The sequence below is a fragment of the Oryx dammah genome, unplaced genomic scaffold (genome assembly GCF_014754425.2).
Source record: "Oryx dammah isolate SB20612 unplaced genomic scaffold, SCBI_Odam_1.1 HiC_scaffold_26, whole genome shotgun sequence".
Lineage (NCBI taxonomy): Eukaryota > Metazoa > Chordata > Mammalia > Artiodactyla > Bovidae > Oryx > Oryx dammah.
This window is the reverse complement of record NW_024070210.1, coordinates 89225868-89252245: the sequence shown is the minus strand read 5'-3', so window position 1 is coordinate 89252245 and position 26378 is coordinate 89225868. Positions and strand designations below refer to the sequence as shown.

Sequence of the window (26378 nt, the reverse complement as noted above, 5' to 3'; positions counted from 1 at the left end):
TCAGTAAAGCAATTGAGTTTATTTTCAGTAAAGCAATTGAGTTTATTTTCCTTTTAAGTATGGGCTCCAGAAGATAAAATACTAATATGAAACTGTTAAAGGCTCAATTTTGTAAAGCAGGTTTCATGGTTGTATTGATTATACATTTTAAAATATAAAATAAGATTAGCTTCTGTAGCATAAATAACCTAATATAAGTACAATGAAACATAATTTTAAAATTCACTTTTTAATATTTATTTATTTCTTCTCAGATACGTGGTTGGAAAAAAAATGGGGACACAACATTACAGAATTTCAACAGCGATTTGATGGAATATTAACTGAAGGAGAAGGTCCACGAAGACTTAAGAACCTGTATTTTCTCTACTTAATAGAATTAAGGGCTTTATCTAAAGTGGTTCCATTCTTTGAGCGCCCAGATTTTCAACTCTTCACTGGCAATAAAGATCAGGATGCAGAAAACAAAATGTTACTTCTGGAAATACTTCATGAAATCAAGTAAATTGTGTATTACAACTCATACAACTTATATATTAATAAGAAGAGTGACAAGTGATATCCAAAATTAAATTCTTAAGTAATCAACTTAAAGGAAAATTATCTAAAAAATAATTAAAAGCTAATTTTGCTCATAGGTCTTTTAAAATTAAGTTTTGGTTTTATTTTCATTTTGACTTATGTCTAAGAGGTGCATATTTTTAGTTTTAAGAACCATTCTTTTGGTATTTGATACTTGCATTATTTTTATATTTAGTTGAACAGGTTGGATTTGGGCCCTAATTCCACTATGTTATACAGTTAGCTTGTATATTTGAGGATAAGAATTTGTTGGAGGCATCAGAATTTTGATTTTTACTATCTGTTCTACTCTGTTGTACTTGTATTATTCATCACTGAACAGCAAAATGTTGTATTAGCAGGACTTTTAATATTTTATAATGCATGAAAATGATTATTTCTTTTGTTTTATTCAGAGAATATGTTTTATTTAATGCAGGTCATTTCCTTTGCATTTTGATGAGAATTCATTTTTTGCTGGGAATAAAAAAGAAGCAAACAAACTAAAGGTAATAATTTTATACTTTAATTTTTAAATGTAAACTCACATCCAGATATGACTATAAGGCCATGTTTTTATTCTTAACAGTAAATCCGAATATACTTCTTGAAATTATAAGAAAAAATCAGAGTCATAATCTTTCTTTTCCTCAAGAAAAAGAGGAAGTCCAAAAGCAGATCCAACTTAAGATTTAGTTTGTGTTGTTTTCAACATAATGGAAATGTGTGTGTGAATGTACTCTTTACAGAAGGGTTTCATTTCACACTGATTCTCTCGTGTAGCAAATAGAGCTTATGAATGAAAGGAAAGGGGTCTAGAGCTGGAGAAGCAGAAACTGCCTTCTACTGGAGAGAATTCTGAAAATAGTTTTGGCTAAATTATACGATGCTCTTTAGGGGGAGAGGGCATAGTGTTGTTTTGTCATTCATATCATTCCCTGGGAACTAAAGGCATTTAGGGCTTCTTAGGTGGCATAGTGGTAAAGAATCTGCCTGACAGTTCAGGAGACACGGGTTCGATTCCTGGGTTGAGAAGATCCCCTGGAGAAGGAAATGGCGACCCACTCCAGTATTCCTGCCTGGAAAATTCCATGGACAGAGGAGCCTGGTGGGCTACCGTCCATGGGGTCATGACGAGGCGGACACAAGTGAATGACTGCAGTCCTGGAAAGAACAGAAGACCTGAGATCGCACAGGATGGGTCTGGGCTTTGTCTTGCCTCTTAATGGAGGTATGACTCCAGGCAAGACCATCTTGGTGTCTATTTGCCTCAAAATACAACAAATAAGAAATTTCATTGAAAAGATTTATTAAACGCTCATTGTGTGTAGAGTGTGATTTTTGTCATTAAAGGGAGAGATGGCTTCCATCCTCAAGGGATTTCTAAGTCTTTTTGAAGACTTCGAAGGGCTTCCCTCGTGGCTCAGCTGGTAAAAAATCTGCCTGCAGTGTGGGAGACCTGGGTTCAATCCGTGGGTTGGGAAGATCCCCTGGAGAAGGGAAAGGCTACCCACTCCAGTGTTCTGGCCTGGAGTATTCCATGGACAGTCCATGGGGTCGCAAAGAGTTGGACACGACTGAGCGACTTTCACTTTCACTTTGAGGACTTAAGTAAAATTATATTATTGTTCTCAATTATAAAGGTATAGGTAAGTAAAGCAGGTGGTCCTCAGTAGAAGTGGGCTTGATCTGGTTTCATCAGAATATTTATGACAGTCTCCCTTTGTTTCTAATTTTTTGTTTCTTTTGATATTGAAAGAACCTTATTTTTCATAGCTTGCAAACAAAATACTTTTTTGCACTCTTGTGCTTTTTTTTTGCTGTTAGATAATAGTTATTTTTGACTGCCCATCTACCTCCTACTTAAAGCATTCTTGCTAGAAATACATACCTCAGTGCTTATATAACCTCCCAAGCAGCTTCCAGGAACTTAGAAGTGAGGGGGAAGATGCTGTGATGACTTTTTTCCCCCTACTATTTTTGATATCTGTCTTATTTTTAGTACACTTGCTGGTTTATGGAGAGAATGTTTTGACATCTACTTGTTTTATATTGTGCAGATTAGAAATATTTCTCACATTGTTTTAATTTTATCGAAACTCCAAAATACTCAGCTTTGATATCCTGTGAAATTTAACACATAATTTTTCTGAGTCCTTTTACAAGAAGAGAATAAAACACCAAGGAAACTTGTTGATATTGGTATTAACTTTTTTTGAAATTGTAGTTTATAGTGAACATCATGGATTTGAACAGTCACATAAGCTTATTTTAATATCTCTTCTTGTCTCCTTTATACTCTATCAGTGTATGGTTATAAGTAGAGGACTTGTATGAAAGAGGAGTGTTCAGTGTTCACTTCAACACAGAATAGGATCTCACTTGAAGGCTTATAAAACATCTGAGAATTGGGTGAGAATTGTGTTTTAGCCAATTGGTTTCATTGAATATAGATCACAGTGTTTAACCACAGAATGATCATTCTCCTCACTGACTGTAATTTTTAGTATTGATCTTAAAACTATGTGTATGAAGAAGGAGAATTTGTAAGTGACTTAGGGTCTGTTTATTTTAACGATAATACATTTTTCTAATCTGAGTTAATTTTAGAATATACTCAGGTTATTGGACATTGATTGTTATTTCTGCAAGTCATAAGGATTTTCTCTTTGTTCTGGTCTAGTAAATTTCTAGCTTATTAATTTGGTTCTTTTATACTACATTCATTTAAACATTTGTGCTTGGTTTTAATTTTACAATGTTAGTTTGACTCTTACTAGGCAACCACATTTATTCTCCATATATGTCATACAAAGACTCAAGAGCTGCCACATTCAAGTATTTGAATTAGTGAACATAGATGCAGATACTGAGTTTAGACACTGTACAAAAACATTATCATTGTTTAGAGGCTTCCAAGCTTTAAAAGTATAAGTCTAAGTCAAGAGTTTTCACGCCTTTCCACATGATAATAGTGTTTTATTAGTGAAAATATAACTGCCAAAATCCACCATGCATTTATTGACACTTGTAAAGTAAAAGCTGTGTTTTATTGACCATAACATTTATATCCATTTGAAAATTTATAGTGTGTACATGTGAGCTATTTGTTCTGTCTATATGCAAATACTTGTCTACTCAGGGATTTTATAGACTTTTACACCAACTATAAATCCTCCAGAGGTCAGCACCTCACAGGACGGGAACATCAACTGCAGAGTAATTTTAGCGCTGTTTCTGTTATTCTTGTTAGAAGTGTGAGTTTTCTTTAATTTGAAGTTGAAATACAAGTTTAAAGGAAACCTCAAATCACCAAAAATCTACTTAGAGTAATATTGCTGGGTAAATATTTGTTAAAAGTAAGTTGAAAATTAGAATTACTTCTTACTTATTCTAAAGGGTATAGAAACACGATATAAAATATTGCTAACATATGGTAACATTTAATATTAATAATTTGGGTTTTGTATTAAATTAATAAGATATGACTGGGGCCTTATTATAAATCTTTTACATGGTACAGCTGTTGACTGTTTCAGTCTCAGGCTGAATGATGCATCAGGGAAAAGACTTGTCTCCAGAGTGAACTGAGGTCTGCTTTGAATAGGCGGTTCCAGTCTTTGCTGATTTATTCCCATTTTTAGATCTTTGCTTATGTTCTCTTCTGATTGAGCTCAGTGTGTGGTTTAGCACAATAAAAACAAGCAAACAAAATATTATATATTTACCAAATTATAGGCCATTTGATATAATGAATGTTTCATCTGAAATGTATGTCAGATTTCCTGCTTCAAGTACTGTAAGCCTGGGATTCCACTATAAATTCAGGACAGCGGAGTCATTGGAGAATTAATTAATAATTTCCACTGGTGTGAAAGAAGGATATGTTCTTGGCTTCCTTTCTTTCTTCCTTACCCCTTAAAGACATATACTGCTTTTGGATGAATTTAATGAGTTTCTCTCTGAAACTTGGTGGAGGGTACATGGATTTCACTATATTCTGTAGATTTTTGTATGATAATGAAGTATGTATGATAATAATAAATGGTAAAAGATCTGGTTGTTTTTCCTAATACCAGAGAGAAGGGCTTTCATTTAACTATTATGAAACCAAAGGTTTTTACTTGTTGCTCCTTCCATTATTTATTCCTTTCTCCCTTCCTTTTTTTCTTTTTTGGGAAATGATGTCATACAACTTCTGCCCCCTCTCCTGATATTGACATGTGGTTAATAATCACATACAATAGAACATCTCATTTACTTTCTGTATATTTACAGATAGTCTAGTTTAGGAGGCAGGCAGTCCTGGGGTTTAGATTTGCTATTTACTAGATATGGGAATTTGGGCAAGTTACCTAGCTTTTCTGGACCTTATGTTTTTAATTCATTAGGTATAGATTGTAATAATACCTTGGGCTTCCCTGGTGGCTTAGCTATTAAAGAATCTGCCTGCAGCGTGAGAGACCTGGGTTCGATCCCTGGGTTGGAAGGATCCCCTGGAGAAGGGAAAGGCTACCCATTCCAGTATTCTGGCCTGGAGAATTCCATGGACTGTATAGTCGATGGAGTTGCAAAGAGTCGTACATGACTGAGAGACTTTCACTTTTGCATTTGTGGTGAAGGTGAAATACAATTGTATATGTAAAGATTCTGGTGTGTAGGAAGTGTTCCGTGTACACTGATTTCAGTTTTCTTCCCTTCTTTGGTGCTCTCCAGTGTTTTGCACACAGTGAGGCACATAGAAGGCACTCAGAGATACTTAGTATTTGACCATATACTACATCTTAATGAAATTTTAAATTATTTTTAGGAGGATTTTCGACTGCATTTTAGAAATATTTCAAGAATCATGGATTGTGTTGGTTGTTTGAAATGTCGACTGTGGGGAAAGCTTCAGGTAAGCATATCAAGCTCAATCCTGTTTTCTTTCTTTTGCACAAGGAATTTTCTGATTTTTCTTTTCTTCTTATTTCTATTATAGACTCAGGGTTTGGGCACTGCTCTGAAGATCTTGTTTTCTGAGAAATTGATTGCAAATATGCCAGAAAGTGGACCCAGTTATGAATTCCATCTAACCAGACAAGAAATAGTATCATTATTTAATGCATTTGGAAGGTTAGTTTGCACCAAAATTTTTTTTGCTAGCCAAGTAAGTCTAATGCAACACATATACTCTCAGGTAAAACTGGGTAAGAAATATCCTGTTTAGTGAAATTATCTCCCTACAGAATTCTGTGATCTTATGAAATACTTTAACTTTGTAGATAACATGCAATCATTATATCACCTCTTGACTCTTGTAATCATTATTAATTCACTGAGTGCTTCAGTATTCATCTTACAGAATTTGTAAACTTTTTCTAATCTATGTGCTATCCAAACGTTTTTTTGAAGGTCCTAGAAAAAATCATGTTGTGTAATGTAGGTGTACATCTAAAATTTGTTAATTTGCCATTGAGTAAAAGGCTAATCATGCTTTTAAAAATAATTTTCATCAAAATGATTAGAAAATAAGCTTAAAATTAGGAACTTACATTATAAAATTTAAGCACAGATGCATTTCCTCCTGGCCTATCATATCTAAAGAATGCAGAGATTTATATTAAAAAAAAATTTTTTTCTAAGGACTATATTTCTTCACTTAAAAATTTGATTTAATAAATTATTCTTTAGTACACAGAAGCTTGACAGTTATATTTGAGTATTTTGCTACTTTTTTTCATGGTGGAGAACAGAGCTAAAGTATACTTAAAATAACAAACTTTTTATAAGTTAGTGGAAACAATTTGGTCATACGTTTACTGTTCTCACTCTTTGTGGTCCAAAGGCTTTGATTCTTTGTATATTTAATAAATATGGTAAATTGATTATTTTAAGTGTTCATATACTTATGCATATTTTAAATACATATTTTAATGCTATGTACTTTATAAAGTATATACCTATACTTTATATCTAGGTATAAAGTATATACTTATATACTTTAAATAATAAACATATGAATATACTTATGAATACTTAAAAATATAATATGTACTTTATAATTTTGTACTTTGAAACTTTAATACTTAGTTGTGACTAATTAAAAATAACTGATTTCTGGGGAATGTTATCTTAGTTTTAATATGTCAAATTAAGAACAAAAATGCATCAAAACAGATTAAATGTTTTATGCACCTTTATATTTGCTGAAATAAACTAACATTTTTTTCTGTGTTCTGAAAATGCAAAGTGAATAACTTGTAGAGAAAAGTTATCTAAAATAGTTTCTGAGTGAAATTTATTTTGTTTACAGAATTTCAACAAGTGTGAAAGAATTAGAAAACTTCAGGAACTTGTTACAAAATATTCATTAAAGAAAGCAAGTTGAAAAGTGCCTGTTTCTGGACAGTGGAGGCCAAAGAATGGAATTTTATTCAAAGGCATAAATAGCAATGACAGTCTTAAGTCAAATGTTTTATATAAAGCTGCTTTTGTAAAAGGGAATTATGTTGTTTTAAATAACAATTTTTTAAATTGTGTTAAATCTATGTGTAATATTATTGTGAGTAAAAGTAAACCTTTGATAATATGGTACATCTTTAATGTTTAATATTAAGTAAAATCATCAGGATTATCAAATTCACATATGGTAAATCTAAGTAAATGATGTTTTAAGTCTCTCAAACTAGAATTTTGTGTAAGAAGACATAATATAAATTAAACTATGGCGAATGTGAAAAGTGTTTATAAGAGAATGTTATGTTCCATTATTAACAGCCTAAATTACTAACAGCCTAAATGTTCAACATTTAGGGTGAACAGATTTAGCAAATAAAAATACAGAATGCCTAGTTAAATTTGAATTTCAGATAAACAACAATTTTTTAATATAAGTATGTTGCATGTAATATGGGACAAACTTATACCAAAAACTTATTCCTCCTTTAAAATTCAGATTTACCTGGGAGTCGTGTGTTTTATTTGGCAACCCTACAATACATTGGTATGAAACAAATCCCTTTTAGAGTTATTTTGCTATTTTGATTGGCTTATTTGGGTGTGTAGAAAGATCCAATGATAATTCAAGGGTGTAAGGGTTTTCTAAACAGTGTGAAAAGTTGAATAGATTTATATATTTATTCTCATAATACTTGCCCTGATTCTGAATAAAAATTTGGGAAAACTTTTTATTTTTATATAATTTCAAATTTATAGAAATGTTTCCAGGATAGTATCAATACAGAGAATTCTTTTACCAGACTCCTTAAATGTTCGTATTTGCTTTCTCGCTCATGCTATCTCTGTATATATACACACATACACTGTTTTTTTCTCTTGAAGAGTCAGTTATAGGCATCATGTCCTTTGAACCATGTGTCATATGAATAATGTTTCAATGACTTTTTTTTCAGGAAAAATATCTGCAACTATATACTACTATAAGCCTTAGAATAAGGAATCATTTTGAGTTCCAATCTAAAATTCTTTTTTGAATTTTGTTACCCTTTTAATGCTGTATAGTCATAGGCATAAAATTTTGGGGTTTTGCACGTGATATTCCTTTCTTTCTTTTCCCCATAACTAAACTGTAATTTTTAGAAGTCTTCATTAAGGGAAGATCTTCAATGATAAAAATATTTGAAGGGGTTTAGGAATGTATAGCACACGGTAATTGTAGGAAAAAAGGAAGTGTATACCTCAAAGTTATGGGCTCTTTCTGTATGTCTTAGCAGGTATATCAGGTTGAGATGTAACATTATTAATAAAGTAGGGTTTATTTATATGACGGCTTAGAAATGCTACTTAACACTACTGTATACTTTTTCTTCTTTATGTCCCTACGGCCTGATACAGTGTCAAGCACATAGTAGGTGTCCAATAAATATTTTTTGAGTGAATGTATGAAAATGTATTCAACATATTTAAATTATCACAGAACTAAGTTCAATAGTATATGTTCTATTTCTTTTCCCCCCTAATTTGAATAGGGCAGGAAAAGAAAGATATTAGCCTACTATGAAGTCAGTATTCTTAGAGACTCAAAAGACTACGAAGTGAGCACCAAATATAGGAGTGTAAGGACATGTGTGGTACTCTGAAAATTTGGTAGATGGGTTTAAATGGTTATTTTGCCTGTGTAACTCTCTAACTCTCATCTTATGCCCCACTTTCTTTTTTTAGCAGCTAAACTTTTTGAAAGAATATTCCTGTCTTCACTTTGTCCCCCTCCATTTTGTTTTTCTTAGTAGCTAACAATCTTGTCTTTTGAAGTCTAAATCCCAATTCTAAACCTATGGTTTGGTTCACAAGCCGTTTCTTACTTGACTTTTTTTCTGCATTTGACACTGTTGACAGCCCCTTCTTTAAATATCTGTTTTCCACTAGGTTTCTTGTATTTCCCTCACTTCTGAGTGCCTCTTTTCATGTATTCTTTAAGTTATTCCTTAGGCTTTTATTCCTGCTGTCTTCAGCACCACCACTTCTCACTCTTGAGTCCTTCCAATTCAGTGATCTCTTAAATCCTTATCTTTAGCCCAAACTTTTCAGACCATCTTCCTTCTACGCATCTTCACTTGGTTGTCCCACAGACACCTGTGTGTATCTTAAAAAGTTATTCTGCCCCAAACCTACTCTTATGCCTATGCTCCTTCCTTTGGTTAATTTTAGAACCATCATCATCTAAATTCTCTCAGCTAACCTTTCCACTCCCCTGTCCAGCCAGTGTCTAATCTCTTTGGATTTTATTTCCATATCTCTGATATATTACTGTCTTTGCATTTTCATTGCTCTTCCCTAAAGTACAAACCTTTTCCTTGCACCCGACATGTCTCCTCTCTTTTGCTTCACAATGATACCAAAGTGGGCTTTCTAGAAGCACTCTCACAATGTTACTCCCTGCTTAACACACAGTGAATTCATGAACCTTTAGGAGGAAACCAGACCTCTTTCCTTGGTGAACAAAGTACTCTGATAGGGGTCTTTCTGTTTCCCCCAACCTCATGTTCTGCTAAAACAGACTTACAGTTCTTCAGATGCAGCATCGTCAGGCCTCCACACCTTGGTGCCTGCTCTTCTCTATCAAGTGCCCTAGCCATCCTTCCCCACCTGGGAAATTTCTATGTATCCTTGCAGGTCCAGCTTAGCAATCACTTCTGTGAATTTGCCCTTGCTCCATCCAAGGAGGATCATCTAAGTTCTTCTTTTGTGTCACCACTGTAATTACAACCTACCTCTACTGTGTCACTTATTGTACTGTATTGGTTTTTTTTTTTTTTAAGTCTCCTTTACTAGAATGTGAGCTCCTTAAGAGCAGGAAAAGGAACTTTATCCATGTTTGCATCTCCACAGCATAGTTTTTGGCATATGAACACTTAATAAATGTTTGTTGAATAAACTGCTTTTAAAATGACAACTTTATTATTGCTAGTGATCATACCGTCACTCCAAATATTCTTCACAGTAAGTCAGTAGGCACCCAAGGATTTCTGGACTTTAGGTGATCAATAAAGCTTCTGAAACTATATTAGAAATTTGGTGTGGTTTTGGCAAGTTATGAAAGGGGCCTATTATGGAAAAAAATGGTAAGAACTCTTTTTTTCAGGGGAAAACATTACTGAAGAATTTATTGAATAATCAAAGAAAAGCTGCCCAGGATTATGAGCTAGATAAATTTCTACCTGTTTAAGAATCTAAGGGGAAGGAGAGAGGTGTTGTAAGTTCTTTCACACAAGGATTTTTCTTAGCTTAATGTTTCAGTAAACATGTAATATCTAATATGGGCTTCCCAGGTGGTGCTTCCCAGGTGGCGCTAGTGGTAAAGAACCCACTTGCCAATGCAGGTAGACGTAAGAGATGCAGGTTCGATCCCTGGCTCAGGAAGAACCCCTAGAAGAGGGCATAGCAACCTACTCCAGTATTCTTGCCTGGAGAATCCCATGGACAGAGGAGACTGGCAGGCTGTAGTCCATAGGGTCGCAGAGTCAGACATAACTGAAGCAACTTAGCACATATGCACATACTATCTAATAACTGGTATTTTAAAGTATGGCATTTCATATCAAATTAGTGTGTAATACTAATTAGTGTACAGCTAATGTACATAGTTATCTCAATGTTCAGTACATACAGTTATCCACGTATACAATAGTTCGACTTTAGATTTTTCAACTTGACAACAGTGCAAAAGCGGTACACATTTGATAGAAACAGCACTTCCACTTTTGAATGTTGGTTTTTCCCCCCAGGCTAGTGATGTGCAGTGCGGACCTCTCTCATGATCTGGGGCAGTGGCAGCACCACAGCACCCACTCAGCCACGCAGTCACAAGGGTAAATAACCCATACACAACCATTCTGTACCGGATACATCCATTTTGTTTTTCACTTTCAGTACAGTGTTCAATAAATTCTACATGATATTCAACCCTCTGTTACAAAACAGGTTTTGTGTTAGATGCTTTTGCCCAACCATAGTTTAATACAAGTGTTTTGAGCAGGAAATGGCAACCCACTCCAATTTTCTTGCCTGGATAATCCCATGGACAGAGGAGCCTGGTGGGCTTACAGTCCACCCGGTTGCAAAGAGTCGGACACAACTGAGTGACTTCACTTTCACTTTCAGTCTAAGCTGTAATGTTCTAGGCCAGCTGTATTCGATGCATTTTCGCTTAGGACGAGCCAAGGAATATCTGTAATGACAAGCTCACTTAAAGTAAACTGTCATTTGTAACTCTAGGTATTCTTCTCTTTCCTATGGTAGGCGTCTTATCCTTACATGACAGAAACTCAATGGGTGTAGTCTGTTAAAAGAGATTAAGAAAACCAGACCTCCAAATAAAAGCACAAACACTTTTATTTTTAACAGTAGTGTTTTGTTACAATTTAGTGAAACAAATAAATACATTCATTGGCCACAGCTATACTTTTATAACCAGTTTGACACTGATTTTATAGCTGAGAAACACTGTTAAACAATAAAAAAGGCAGCTATGCTTTAAAAAAGCCACTTTAGCTATAAATTACATCTTTCATAAAACTACTACCAGCTATAATGAGTGGCAAGAGTTTCAAAATTAATGACCATCCAAATGAAACAATAAAAACAAGTACTGCTAATCACTGTAGAATTAAACACTTAAGCAATGAAATTCTTTTCTAGTTAGTGAACCAAAAAGAAGGTTTGAAATTGTCATCATGTGCTTCAGTGCAGGATGAACAGGGGATCGATAGCCCTTTGATTTGATAAACAACTTCTTCTTTCAAGACCAGACTTAAAGTGCTCTTAGTGCTTTGAAATTTTTAAGCAAAAAATGGGCCAGAAGTTTATCTTTTTTTGTCTTTGGTGATTTATTGTGGGAGATGTCTTTAAGGAGACAAATGCAAGAATTTAGGTTCCCTGGTCAGAGATAAGAAATTTACAAATCTCAGATTTGGAAGAATCAACTAATGCAAGTGAAAAAACCAGGTTATTTTATCTGAAATGTTTTTAAAAAGTAATCCTCACTTATCTGGTCAAATAGGAGCATTATGTAGGGAAGTCTGGGGAAGCTTTCCTAGAAAAAAATGTATCACTTTGAACCCCAAGGATTAACAAAGGCAACACATCTTCTTAGACAGCTCTAGATAATTAAACACCTAACATTATTAAGACAATAAATAGTCGGCATTCTGAAAAGAAACCCAGTAACTGAAGTTGCAGTAAAAATATGCTCAGGTAAGTGCATGGTATGTTGTCCTGTTATGACCTATAAATTCTATACTATAAATTTTATAAATCCAGAGTGACATGTATAAGTTTATGCTTTGGACTGAATTCAGAATTATTTTGTACGATAAAAAGATGAAATTTGTCTGTGTACCAGCTTCCCAAGAGATCAAAAGCGTTAAAAATTTCATTTTTTTCTTAGGGTTTCACTTACTGTTATACTTCTGTGAAGTGTACTGAATCAATCAAAAAGTTAAAAGATGTTTTATGTAAGAGCAGAAAAAGAACATATCTTTCTAATCAAAGTAAAGACAGAAAAGGACAGCTGTATTAGTTCCAGTTATGAAGAAATAGATTAGCAAATAACCGTATATAGTCATCTTTAAGCATGTTGTGACAACTTCCCAATGTTGCCTGTTACCTTGGGCTCTTGAGGTATTTAGCATCTACTTTTTTCTATATAGACACTGGTAGAAAGTGCATTTTAAAATTCTCTATCACTTTAGCCTACTATATATATATAATTTTTTTTTTTAGATCTAAGATAGGACGTTCAAGACAGTTTTAATGTAATTCTAAAAGTACTCCAATATTGTTAACCACTGGTTTTTATACTTACCTAGTTAGTACCTTCACATAAGTTGTTCATTTAGTCTAGTGCTGGAATTAATTTGAATTAAATTTAATTTGGCTTTGCCCATATGCAAGATATAAAAATGAAAACTAAAGGAAGAATTATATGTATTACAAAGTATTGCACTTGAGTTCACTGCAATAACACATCATGATTTAATTTACCTGAGGATAATCCTGATTCATAGGAATAATAGGTAAGATTTGCTATATTTTCTTTCAGCTAATTGAATGCCTTTGAAAATGTATTCATGTTTTAACTTAGAATTGTATATTTTCTGAATAATTCTTAAATGCATCTGTAAACTTTAGTCCTAAGAAGTTTCTATCAATATCTCCCTACACAAAAATTGCTGTTGTTTTCTTGAAGAATCATGCTTAAACTACTGCATTATCTTAACCATACAGAATAATCACTTGACCAATTCTCAAAGTAGCCACATAATTTTGATTAGTATTCTTGGTCTTGAAGAAATGACTGTGGCTTTCCAAAGAACACTGCTGGTCCTCCCTGTAAAGGATTACTAGTATAATTTCTTTAAAATGATTGTTTGAATAATTTCAGTTAGTACTGTACAATCATGCTTAAAAGAACTATCTTCAATGATTACATATTTTCAATAGATCTTTGAAAAGAATGGTACATTTTTATGCCTTCATTCTGTGCACTGTTCACACTATAAACTTTATTGGGTAAGAATTCCACATGGAGTACACTGCTGAATATACAGGCTTTGATTTTTGTAGGGAAACTGCCTCCTGATTTGATGTACAACATAACATCCCAGTGTGAACACTGGGTATGACTTTGGGGACTGCAGTGTACTCTTTCAGAACAAAGATAAAAGTGCAAATATGCGTTTGATATTCCACAGTCAGGATGTTTGGAGGCCATCAAGTCCCTTAAGATCTAATCCTTCTTTTCTCTGGCTCCAAATTTTCCATTGTACTTCATTGTACCAGGACGAGGTCAAAAGTAACAGCTATGTCCTCCACTGGACTCAGCCACATTTCCAGGCTTTGTTTTCAGTTGTAACGGATAATGGAATGTTTATGCAGATGGAATTTAAACACACTGAATATACACATTCATGAAAAATGATTGAAGAATCACAACTTGGTAATGCCATCAGTTTTGTGGTGTTACGTATAAGCTATGGTGACTGTTCATATCTAAGTTACTACAGGTAAAGAGCAAAGGAGCAGTGTCTGTCAGAGGTCCATGCAGGTGGGGAGAGACTGTGTAACTGCCGCTGCCACAGCCAGTCATGGTGCCGTACCAGCCCAAACCTTGTGAATTTGATAAACTGCAAAAAAGGGGCAAAAAAGGACTGTGATCAGGATATAATAACTCATGTTGGCACTTCTAGTTTTGAATGAATTATGTTCTTCACCAAATAATGGCTTTCTACAAAATTCAATAACATATCTAATATCCTTGATTCTGTATCACATATTAGGAAAGAATGAATAAATACCATTCAAAATTAGTAGAACTTAATTATCAGATAATAATAGTAACATAGTGCTTATTATGTCCTGGGCTTTATTCTAGGACATACATATGTATGTTTACACACATATGCACTCAGCCTTCACAACAATCCTATCAGATAGGTTCTATTATTATCCCTATTTTATAGATGAAAAACAGACAAAAAATTGAGGTTAAGTAACCTGTCCAGATGAAGTGAGGATTATAGAAAATGCTGTATCAAACTCAAAGCATTATTTAGTGTGCATTAAGGCTTTCTCTGCACTGATACCAAAGCTAATGGGATGGACTTGTAATGATTTTGGAACAAGGAGGGCACTGAAGATATCTTATAGCAGCTAAGCTTCCCAAGTTTTATTTAGGGTTTCCCTGTGCATTTTGAACAGCACAGTAGATATGGAAACACATATAATAGTATTTCTTCTCTGCTCACCAACCCCCATCAGCTTTGAACTAACAAGGGATCCTGAAATGAAAGGGTGCTGTTTTACCCGCAAAACGGCATTTCTCAAATAAAGGTAATATATGGACTTAGGAGCAGATGATAATTCTTTATAGTACAGGTCTCATCATGGGTTTAACATCTACTGTTCTATATACCAATGTTAAATGATCTTATTTATCAATATATATCAGCAAATCACCCTTTTCATACTTGGGTTAAAGCTTTTTTTTTAAAAAAAATCTATGTTGGTACTAATTCAGTGCGACTACCTTCCTTCTCTTGAACCTCCCAGTCTTGGCAAGTCATCATCACTATCATATCGTCTCGGATTGTCGAAGAAGTATGCTCTGGAACTATAACTGTGACTGTTTATCATGCCAGCAGGTGCCTGTGAAGTGTAGTACATAGAATATGAAGATTTACTTTTCAACTAAGAAAGGAGGCTGAGTCCATAATCCTTTTTAGTCTTTGCCAAAAATAGAAAATCAATATAAAGGTTCTATTATTTTTTAAAATAAGGAGAACAGGCGTTAGGTAATGTTATGATATCATACCAAATTCTGGTTTAATCTCTGTGCCCGGAAAAACAGTACCACTGACCACGCTGGCACATGTTCCCACAGAAAGAGGACCATTCCAAATACAATATACTCTTCTCCACTTATGTCTTTTACATGAGCCTGTGAATAGAATATGGTCAAGCAGTTTTAAAATCAGTCTTACATGTAAGGAATCACCCTCCACAAACAACTTGCTTCAGGTAGGGTAAGTTACAAGATCAACTTACAAGCACATAGAACTCTTAAATTAATTTTCCATATTTTGTGGCTTCTCATGTAATGATATTTATCCTTTAAAGATCATAAAATGCTTTGATGTTCAGTAGAATAAAGGGGTATTAACTTTTTCAACACATCAATTTATGAAAATATTTTTAATACATGGGTAGGGGTGTGGGTGGTTTAGGTCCCATAGTCTGAGGAGGGTTATAAATGAGACTACAGGTTCGAGCTGCTCCAAAGGCAAAACAATCGCACTTACCCTGAGTTACACCTGTAGAGAAATGTAACCTGCAAGTCGCTCAGCTCTGTTGCTATTTAAAAACGTGCTTTTGGGCTTAAATTCCATGTTGAATTTGTTTCTATTCTAACAGATGTGGGGAAAGAGAAATGGGAAAAGGAGCAAAGGGAATCTGCCACATGGAACCAAATGTGAAAATTCCTTCTTTGAAAGATAATTAAAATCCTGATAAAACAGCATTCCAGGATGCTTAAATTCAGTACAAAGTTAAAGTAATATAAATAAAGATATGACATGCACCTAGGTCAGACTACTTCTAGCAGAAGGATGGAGAATGCTGGGAGGTCAAATATGCATAGCAAGGGTACCAGGAGTCACTGCAGAAAACACCTAGATACCCTAGGAATGATGAATGCGCACCGATTTTCAAGACTGATAATGCCAAATTTTCATAAAAGTCATACATTTAAAACTGAACCAAATATTTAGGTTATATGTAGTTCTTGGGTAAGAGAGAATTCATTTCATCGTAGCAAATTAAAGACATAACCACATTTACTAGCTAATGACAGAATATCAACTTATGAAGAGATACTTAAACACTATCCTTTACAAATTAGTAAAACAGATTTATGACCAGTAGATTTAATACACTGTTGATATTATTCACAAAAAGAAAAGAAAATACTACTTTGGGAGAAATTCTCTCTGAAGAATGATTTCAATTGCTACATATGAATGAGAATTTTTAAACAGAGAACTTTGATGTATGATTACTGATAGCGGCTAGAGATTCCATAAAAGTGTTTGTAAATCAAACACTTAAAACATTCTCCTAGTCAGGCTAACTTCATTATCATACACTTAGATTCGCAATACATGCTAGGTTCTTACCTTATCTGAAAGATTATCCCAGCCATAATTAAATGGACTTTCTAATGTATCCTGAGAAATGGTGATCACCACCAAATTATAACATGCTCTTGAAGAGTACAGAAGAATGACCACAGAGCCTACGACAACAGTCTGGCATAAAGACATACCCTAAAAGAAATAAAAGTCATCATCACAACAGCCTGCACATTTATCATGATATATATTGTCCATATACAATATAGTCACCTCTTGCAATGCACCCCTAGAAAACATTGAGTGAGTGCCAGGTGAAATCAACTCTTGATTATCATGCTATACAATTCCTATTTTTAGAACCACTTGTGTTTCAACTACCCTGTTAATACATATAAGTTCTTTGTCAACTTGCCCAGCAGCAGCTGGAGGAAGATTTTGTTTGGCCAAGGTTACCTTACTCCCTTAAGTAATATATGAATAAACAAGTTGGCAAATGATCGATGTTAATCAGAGAGGTAGTTTAGGCCCAATGAGAAAAGAATGGGAAATAGAAACATTAGTCCATTTGATACACTTAATTTCCAATAAGAAGCAAAATTAGAATAGAAATACAATTTCTGTACTCTTTGCTTTGTTCTATTAGAGTTTATGTTAATCCTCTGTTGATATTGTTATGTTGATGACAAAATGATGCAGGCACCCAAATGCACTTTCAAATCCAAAATATTTTAATGCTAAAGCTTTCACCATTTCCTGAAATATCGAAAGAAAGCCTTATATAACAGTGGTTATAACACTGGTTATAATAGTGGTTGTCAACTAGAGTGTGTATACTGGAGAAGGGTGTGGTGTCCACTTTTGCAGAGATTCTTAACCTAAACTATTTGAATATAGTTGGTTTCCTTTGTAATCCTATTTATTTTAAAGACATTATTCTGAAAAGTGACACAATTGCCAAACATATATTGTGAAAAACACCTAATATGGTGTTTTAGAAGTTTGTGTTTTAGTGTCACAATGATTAAGCGGAAATGATGGTATTCACCACACAAGGGCCAGGGCTGCTGGATGACTGACAATTTACAGGAGAGTTCCCAACATAAGAGAATTATCTGAACTTCATAACTTCCCCATGTCCTCTTGGACATTTATGAAGATGAGAAACTTATCCATAATGATCTGAGCCAGAACCTACATCTGTTTTAAATATAAACAAAGTTTATGCTTGTATAGTTTTAAACAGAGGCCAACATATCCAGAAACACACATAACATGTAAACTGAGGGAAATTTGTCCTTTGTGTTCTTTGTTCAGATCTTTATCAAGAACAGTCAAATATTTCAGAACAGTATGAAAGTGACAGCAATACTGCTTGTGGTATACAGTGCAAAAGCAACACCCCCGTAACAGTCTGCACTTATAGTCTCATTCACAATTTCTATGTGTAGATACAAGCATCTGACCACTGTAGCATACCCTCAAATCTACACATTCAAATATTTACTAATTACTTTCCTTTTATTTTCTCATTATATTATAATTAGGGCAACTGCACTGAATTTTTGAAGTTATGTGTATATGTATGTTAAACAATCTATTAATTTCAGCATAGAAATAGGTTATTAAAATTTATGAGAAGGTTTCAATAAGTTTGGTAGGATTGAGAAATATTATTATAACTGACATCCTCATAAGAACAACACATTTTTAGTGGTGAATGAGAAGAAAGCAAATTTAAAGGTGAAACATATCTTGAAAGATTTTGGGATAGCAACAGCATATCTTCTCTGAGCTAACTCACTATTACAGCAAAAGGTATGTGTGAAAATAAAATCCTATAGCAAGATTAAATTTTTTAATCAAGACTAAGCTTTTCTACAATGTGCATTTTTACTGTGCATATTTATTATGAATAATGAAAATGTTGCTAATAAAAAGCTAATCTGAAAGCAATCCAGTTTCCATTTTAAAAGTACTATATTATTACAGAAAAGTTAAGTAACAAGAAAAGTTGGAATGTTGTAAGCATTATCATCCTTTAATATAACCATAAGTAAATTTATAGTCACTGCTTTAAGAAATACTATGACTGCTAAAAGTAATAGCATCTTATAATATGGAGTTTCTCTACTTACATTTGTAAATATTACAAAAAAACCGCAAAGAAGTATGAGCAAAGAATAGTATCAGAGCAATTAACAAAGCAAAATTGCAGGCAAATTACATACATATAATAGAGAAAGAAGTCCACCAATTTAGAAAACAAATTAAGATTCTTCCCACAAAATATAGGGTCATAAAATAAAAGATAAGGATTCAGCCATATGGAAAGTGCTGTTGGAAAGTTACAAAAAATTTTTCTAAATTGAATAGTCATGGCAAACAATTCCACTCAAGAGCAATCCTCAAAGAATGATTCTCCCTTCCTCTGCCTCAGACACCTACATACCACTGTTTTAGAAATTCCACACTTGACAAGTAAAGAAGAGTTAGACCTCACTCCAGTATACTTACCATTAACTAGAGTTCAGTATTTGTTTATAGGTACTTTCAGGACACAGATATGTAGAAACCTGAACTTACCATTCATTGAGTTTTGACAGCTGGTGTATACAAATAAAGAACATTACCATCACTCTCGAATGTTCTCTGACATCCGTTCCCCACCAGCCAGCCCCTCAGACACAAATATTCCCCTGCTTTTGTTTTTACCCCAACTTAGTTCTGCTTACTCTAGAACTTCACATAAATGGAATTATAGAATATGAACTCTTGTGTAGGTATCACTCACTCAGCATAATGTTTTGAGATTCATTCATGTTGTTGGATGTATCAGTAGTTAGGTCTTTGCACTGCTGAGGTGAACAATTAGGGTGACCAACTCCTGGTTTGCTCAAAAGTTTCCTAGTTAAAAAAAACTTTCCTAGTTTTAGCACTGAAAGTCATGTATTCCAAAAATCCTCTGAGTCCCTGGCAAACCAAGACAGTTAACCCCACTAATTCCACTGTATAATTACATGAATTTTTATATGAGAATTTGTTTATTCACTTTTTCTGTTGATAGACTGTTTCTGTGAATGTTCTTACTCAAATCTTTTTGTGGACATATTCTTTCGCTTTTCTTGGGTAAATACCTCAGAAAGGAATTGCTGGGTCATGTGATAGGTTTAAGTTCAGCTGTATAAGCAACTGCGAGATCTTTCCCCAAAATGGATGTACAATTTTCTATTTCCAACAAAATATGAGAGTTCCAGTTATTCCAATTCCTAGATAACATTTGGAGTTGTCAATCTCTTTAATTTTAACCATGCTGTGGATATTTTGGTTTTAATTTGCATTTCCTCAGATGACTAACGATCCTTTGTTGGCCATTTGTACATCTTCTTTGTGAAAAATCTGTTCATATCTTTGACCATTTTTAAATTGGTCTGTCTTTTTAAAAATTATTGAGTTGTAGACAGTCCCTCCATCTACTGGAAATGATTCCTTGTCAGATGTATGCATTGCAAATATTTTCTTAAAGTCTGTGGTTTGCCTTAGCATTTTCTTAGTCTTGCCTTTTGATGGGAAAATTAAATTTTAATTAAGTCTAATTTATTATTATTTTGTGATTACTTTCAATGACCTGCTTAAGAGATCTTCTAAAGGAAATTAGTCCTGAATATTCATTGGAAAGACTGATGCTGAAGCTGAAACTCCAATACTTTGGCCAGCCGATGCGAAAACTGACTCATTGGAAAAGACCCTGATACTGGGAAAGATTGAAGGCAGGAGGAGAAGGGGATGATAGGGAATGAGATGGTTGGATAATATCACTGACTCAATGGACATGAGTTTGAGCAAGCTCCAGGAGTTGGTGATGGACAGGACAGCCCAGCGTGCTGCAGTCCATGGGGTCACAGAGAGTCAGACATGACTGAATGACTGAACTGAAGAGATCTTTGCCTGTATCCAAATTGTAAAGATAATCACTTATGTTTAGTTTTAAAAGCTTTAGACTTTTTTGAATTATATTTAAATTTGTGACCCATTTTGAATTTTTGTGTGTACATGAGATGCAGCTAGAGGTTCATTTTATTTCATGTGGATATCCAGTTGTTCCAGCACCACTAGCTTTCCCTTTGAATTGTTTTAGCACCTTTGTCAAAAATCCAGACTATTTAAGCGTGGATTGTTTCCAGGCTCTCTATTATGTTTGTCTTTGTCTTAATTACTATGGTTTTACACTAAGTTTCAAAGTCATGTGGTCTAACTCTTCTTTTGCAGAACTACCTTCTGCATTGTTCACTACAATAACCATTAGCCATATGTATTTACATCATCACATTTAAACGTGTTAAATTAAAAGATCAGTTCCTTGGTAGCACTAGCCCTCTTTCAAGTGCTCAAAAGTCACATATTGGCCAGTACAGATATATAATATTTTCATCATCACAGAAAGTTCTATTGGAAAGCATTACTTTTTAAAGTATTTTAGGTCCTTTGTATATCCATATAAATTTTAGAATAAATTTGTCAATTTCTGTTTTTTAAAGCCTCAAGGTACACTTATAATTGGGATTGCATTTTATTGATAGATCTTTTGTGCAGAAATGTCATCTTAAAACCTGTATCTTCTAGTCCATAAATAATGGTCTTCACTGATTTAGATCTTTAATTTCTCTCAGCAATATGTAGTCATTTTCAGTATAGAGGTACTGCTTGCTTTTTGCAAAATTGATTCCTAAGTATTTTGCGTTTATGCTATAGAATTGCTTTTTGAATTTAATCTTCAAACTGATTATACCTTGTATATATGAAAATCATGTGATTTTGCATTTTGACTTTGTATCCTGAGCATTTGCTATATTCATGATTCCTCGGGATACTCTACTTAAACAACCATGTTATCTGCAATTAGAGACAGTTGTGGTTTTTATTTTGATGGGCTAGGTGGTTTTTTAAAAAAATATTAATTTATTTTAATTGGAGTATAATTAGTTTACAATATTGTGATGGTTTTTGCCATACATCAACATGAATCGGCCATAGGTATACTTGTGTCCCCCCATCCTGAATCCCTTTCCCACCGCCCTCCCCACCCTATCCCTCTGGGTTGTCCTATTATACAGAGTGAATTAAGTCAGAAAGAGAAAGTTAAATATGGCATATTAATGCACGCATATATATGGAATTTAGAAAGATGGTACCGAAGATCCTATATGCAGGGCAGCAAAGGAGTCATAGACGTAAAAAACAGTTTTACTTCTTAATTTCTAATTTTATACCTTCTGTTTTTGTTTTTATTGGACTGTTGAATAGAAATGGTGAGAACAGACTTCCTTGCTTTGTTCCCAACCTTAAGGGTAAAACAGTCAATACTTTCAGTGTGACACAGACTGCAGGTTTTTTAGAGATGTCTTTTATTAGATTGAGGAACATTCCTTCTATTACCTATTGGCCTAAAGTTTCACTGTGGTTATTTTTAAATCATGAAGGGTGCTGAATTTTGCCAGATGTTTTTGCTACATCTATTCAAATGATTATTTATCTTTTCTCCTTTGTTCTCTCAATGTAGTGAATTACATTGACTGACTGATTTTCAAATGTTAAACCAATGTTGCTAGATTCTGTATCTCTAAGTATAAGAGATTACGTGTGTGTGCTTAGTCACTTCAGTCGTGTCCAACTCTGTGTGTCCCTATGGACTGTAGCCTGCCAGGCTCCTCTATCCATGGGGTTATCCTGGCATGAATATTGCAGTGGGTTGCCTTGCCCTCTTCCAGGGGATCTTCCTAACAGAGGGACTGAACCTACATCTCCTGAATCTCATTAATTGGGACTGAGCATCAGGCGCTAAAAGCTCCAACTATGATTGTGGGGATTTTTATCCCTTTGTTTCTTACTACCTGGTAAATTCCTCCTCTTTATTCCTACTATTTGGCTTCATATACACATCTATTATTTTTATGTGTTTGATGAACTGTACCTCTTTATATTTGGTAATATTCTTTGCTTAACTTTTATATCTGGTAATACCCTTTGTCTTGACAATTCTTTTGCTCAATATTAAAGTGCCTTCTTACACTTATTGAATGAATAGTATATTAGCTTCCTTGTTCAACTTATGTCTATCTTTATAATTAAAGTGCCTTCTGGAAGTCAGAGTATAGATGGGTCTTGGTTTTTTTTTTAATTCATTTTGACAGTCTCTACCTTTTAACAGGAGTGTTTAGTCCATTAACATTTAATATAATTAGTGACATGTTAAATTTAGGTCTTACATTTTACTATTTGCATATTTATTTGTTGTTCCTCTATCCATTATTTTCTGCATCTTTTGGTTAATTGAATATCTTCTAGAACTCCATTTTATCTATTGAACTTTTAACTATACTTTTCTATTCCTTGTTGTTTTCTTTTTGCCTTAAGTGGTTGCTCTAGGGCAACAGTCCTTAAAGTGTGGTCCTGGGATCTTAAAAATCAAAATCAAGATGATTAACAACAAGAGTACTAAGATGTTATTTGCCTAATATATTTTCATTCTCTTTTGTATATACAGCAGAGTTTTCCAGAGGCTTTATGATATGTGATGGTGTCAACACTCTATATGCATGTGTGTTCTTGTGTTTCCTATTAATAGATTCCTGATATAATAGATTTAGGGTATAAATACATTCATTTTCAGAGATTAAGTTAGCTTGTTCTCTGTATCTTTATTGGGTTCTTGTTAATTTTCTTTAGTTATACCTGATATATCTGCTAGAACCTCACTATTATCAAAGGTTTATTTTCTTTTTGGCAATGCCCATAACATGGCATGTGGGTTCCTAGTTACCAACCAGGGATCAAACCCATACCCCCTGCAGTGGAAGCATGGAGTTTTAACCACCAGACCATCAGGGAAATCTCCAAACAAGTAGTTATTCTGAAATCCTAGGAGAAAAGAAGAGAAAGGGGGACTTCCCTGGTAATCCAGTGGTTAAGACTTGATGTTTTCACTGCTGTGGCCTGGGTTCAATCTCAGGTAGGGGAACTAAGATCCAGCAAGCCACAGGGTGTAGCCAGAAGAAAAAAAAAAAATGGAATGAAATCCTAAATATTTCCTTGTATCTACATGGCAGCAAAACAAGAATAGGTACAATTAATACGTTTCATAATATTTAAGCATTTAAGTAAAAGCTTAAAATATTAAACATTAAACTCATTTTAGTAATCACACTTTACTCTAAAATGAAAAATGATAATTCTTTTCATATTTAAAAATGGATTATTGGCTTAGGAATGGGGACTTATCTTTTTACTGGTACAAAGTTTCAGTATGGGATGATAAAGATGATCTGGAGATGGACAGTGGTGATGGTTACACAACAATGTAAATGTACTTTATGTCCCCGAACTGTACATTTAAAAATGGTTAAAATGGTAAATTTTATGTTATGTATATTCATTAGAATAACAAATATTTTTCTCTACACACAGCTCCTCTGTTTACTTCTAAGATACTGAGAAAGTTGAAAGTGTTAGAATTCTCTGACTCAGTGAAGAAAGAAATCTATATAAAGTAACTGGGTGAAACTGATTTCCTGTTTTATCAAATGAAATGCAATGAAAACTACCTTTCAATAAGTTTTATAAATGTTAATAATTTACCTTATTGTCATTTGTGACAGAACATTATGTCCAAGTTAAGCTGCAGCATCATTTTGAGATCAATCATTCAGAGATTAAAGCAAAACAATTGTAATTGTAAATGCAGGTGTGGTGAGCATTTAAATACCACAAATTGTTTTTATAGCTTTGCAAACTAGGAATTAAAAAACCATTTAGGCATTTTATAGGCTAAATTGTTATACTGCATTGGGTGGCAAACCAATCACAATAGCTGAGAGACTAGTAAAGCCTTGAAAAGTTAACATTGCTGAATGCCTCCTGGATGAAACATGCATTACCATTTTCCAAGATAGAAATTCACTGATTCAAAGATTTAACTAAAAACATAGTGATTTAATGTCTTATCAATAGATGTGTTACTATTTTTGCCTTAAAAATAAATAAATCTGATATAGCAGGACTAATTTTGTTTGTATTCATCTGGTGTCAGCACCAACATATCATACAAGAAAATACTCTTATGTCAATGCCTGAGAAGTAGTATTGAAACATTCAAAGTGTTGAAAATTTTTCTGACTATTTATCCTGGGCCAACTGCGCTGATAATCTCACTAATGGTACAGAAACAGTCGAGGGTAAAACTGTGGGCTGTAGCACAAATCAATGCAGTGGTACCAAACAGTATTGTGTTCTTTACTACTATGCACTCCCAGTTAAAAAAGAAAGTTCATTTAAGAATATCCCTGATGAAATAGTGAAAATATTTATTAAGTACTGACCCCACAGTACCTATCTATTTAATATTCTGCGTGATGAGATAAGATATGCACTGAAGTAATTCTGCTGTATACTGAAGCACAGTAGTTGTCTTGAGGAGAAGCACTTATGTGGTGGTTGTTCGACCTGTGAGCTGAACTTGTGAGCCACTTTTTTCAGGCAACCCATTTTCTACTTAACAGACAGCTAGGGCAGACAGTGGTCGTTCAGACAGTTAATAAGCATACTTCTTTTTTCAAAAATAAATGAAACGAGCCTGTCATGTCAAAGAAAACATCTAATAATATTTATTGCCAATGATGAAATATGATCTTTCAAGTGAAAATTAGAATTTTTGAAAACTTGTAAGTACCTGTATCCACTGTAAGACTGGCAGTTTCCCAAACTTAAATACTTTCTTTGATGAGGTTGGTGGTGGTATTAACAAAAGTGATTCTGGATATTATCTAATGAAATGTATCAACATTTTGAAGACCTGTGACCATTTTTCCTATGATCAATGCATGATGTTATAACTCATTCAAAGTGTAAGACAGACCAATGGAGAGTACAAAAAGTTCACTAATATGGCTTTAGATTCTATATGGCAACTAACCTTTAAGAAACCTCCACTTCAGAGTTTTGGTGTAGTATTAAAGAAGAATATCCACAATTATCTGAAAAGGCTATTTAAATTCTCCTCCATTTTCCAACTACATATATGTGTGAGGATGGATTTTCTTCATATACTTCAACCTAAACAACATATCACAACAGATTGAATGCAGAAGCAGACATGAAAATCCAGATGTCTTCTATTAAGTCAGACATTAAAGAGATTTGCAAAATGTATAACAATGTCAATCTGTTCACTAACTTACTTTTGTTTTGGAAAATATAATTATTTAGCATAAAAAATTTTATTCATGTTAACATAGAATAGATTTATTATTGGTATTTTAATGAATTAATAAATGAATATTTTTAATTTCTCATTTTTTCTAAAATGTATATATAGGTAGATATAAGTTATATAAACAAAATCTCTTTGGGGTCCTCAGTAATTCTTAGTACTGTAATGGGATCTTGACACCAAAACATTTGAGAATCACTGCTCTAGGGATTATAAAATATATCCTTAACTTTTCATAGTCTAAATAATTGTTAATATTTTACCACTTGATGTAAAATATAAGAACTGCAACAATATAAGCCCTGTCCTTTATGCTACAGTGCTATAGTTGTTCTATATACTATACTGAGAATTATGCATTATATCTACACACCTAAGCCTCACATTATCATTTTTGCTTTGCACAGTCATATTCATTTTAAAGA

The 26378-nt window shown here is 33.8% G+C and overlaps 2 protein-coding genes across 2 annotated transcripts in view; one reads left to right on the top strand and one right to left on the bottom strand.

Annotated features, from left to right (window-relative positions):
* ERO1A (endoplasmic reticulum oxidoreductase 1 alpha) overlaps nt 1-9955 on the top strand; it is a 53321-nt gene extending 43366 nt beyond the window's left edge. The window contains exons 12-16 of the mRNA XM_040225864.1: nt 255-501; nt 1001-1070; nt 5372-5458; nt 5543-5676; nt 6857-9955. Of these exons, the coding sequence (XP_040081798.1) occupies nt 255-501; nt 1001-1070; nt 5372-5458; nt 5543-5676; nt 6857-6917 (599 nt within the window). The 3' untranslated portion in view covers nt 6918-9955. The remainder of the gene's footprint in view (nt 1-254; nt 502-1000; nt 1071-5371; nt 5459-5542; nt 5677-6856) is intronic.
* Nucleotides 9956-11376: 1421 nt separating this feature from the next.
* Nucleotides 11377-26378, bottom strand: part of GPR137C (G protein-coupled receptor 137C) — a 56760-nt gene continuing 41758 nt past the window's right edge. The window contains exons 4-7 of the mRNA XM_040225865.1: nt 16734-16883; nt 15374-15499; nt 15089-15207; nt 11377-14186 (exon numbers count right to left, since the gene is read on the bottom strand). Of these exons, the coding sequence (XP_040081799.1) occupies nt 14009-14186; nt 15089-15207; nt 15374-15499; nt 16734-16883 (573 nt within the window). The 3' untranslated portion in view covers nt 11377-14008. The remainder of the gene's footprint in view (nt 14187-15088; nt 15208-15373; nt 15500-16733; nt 16884-26378) is intronic.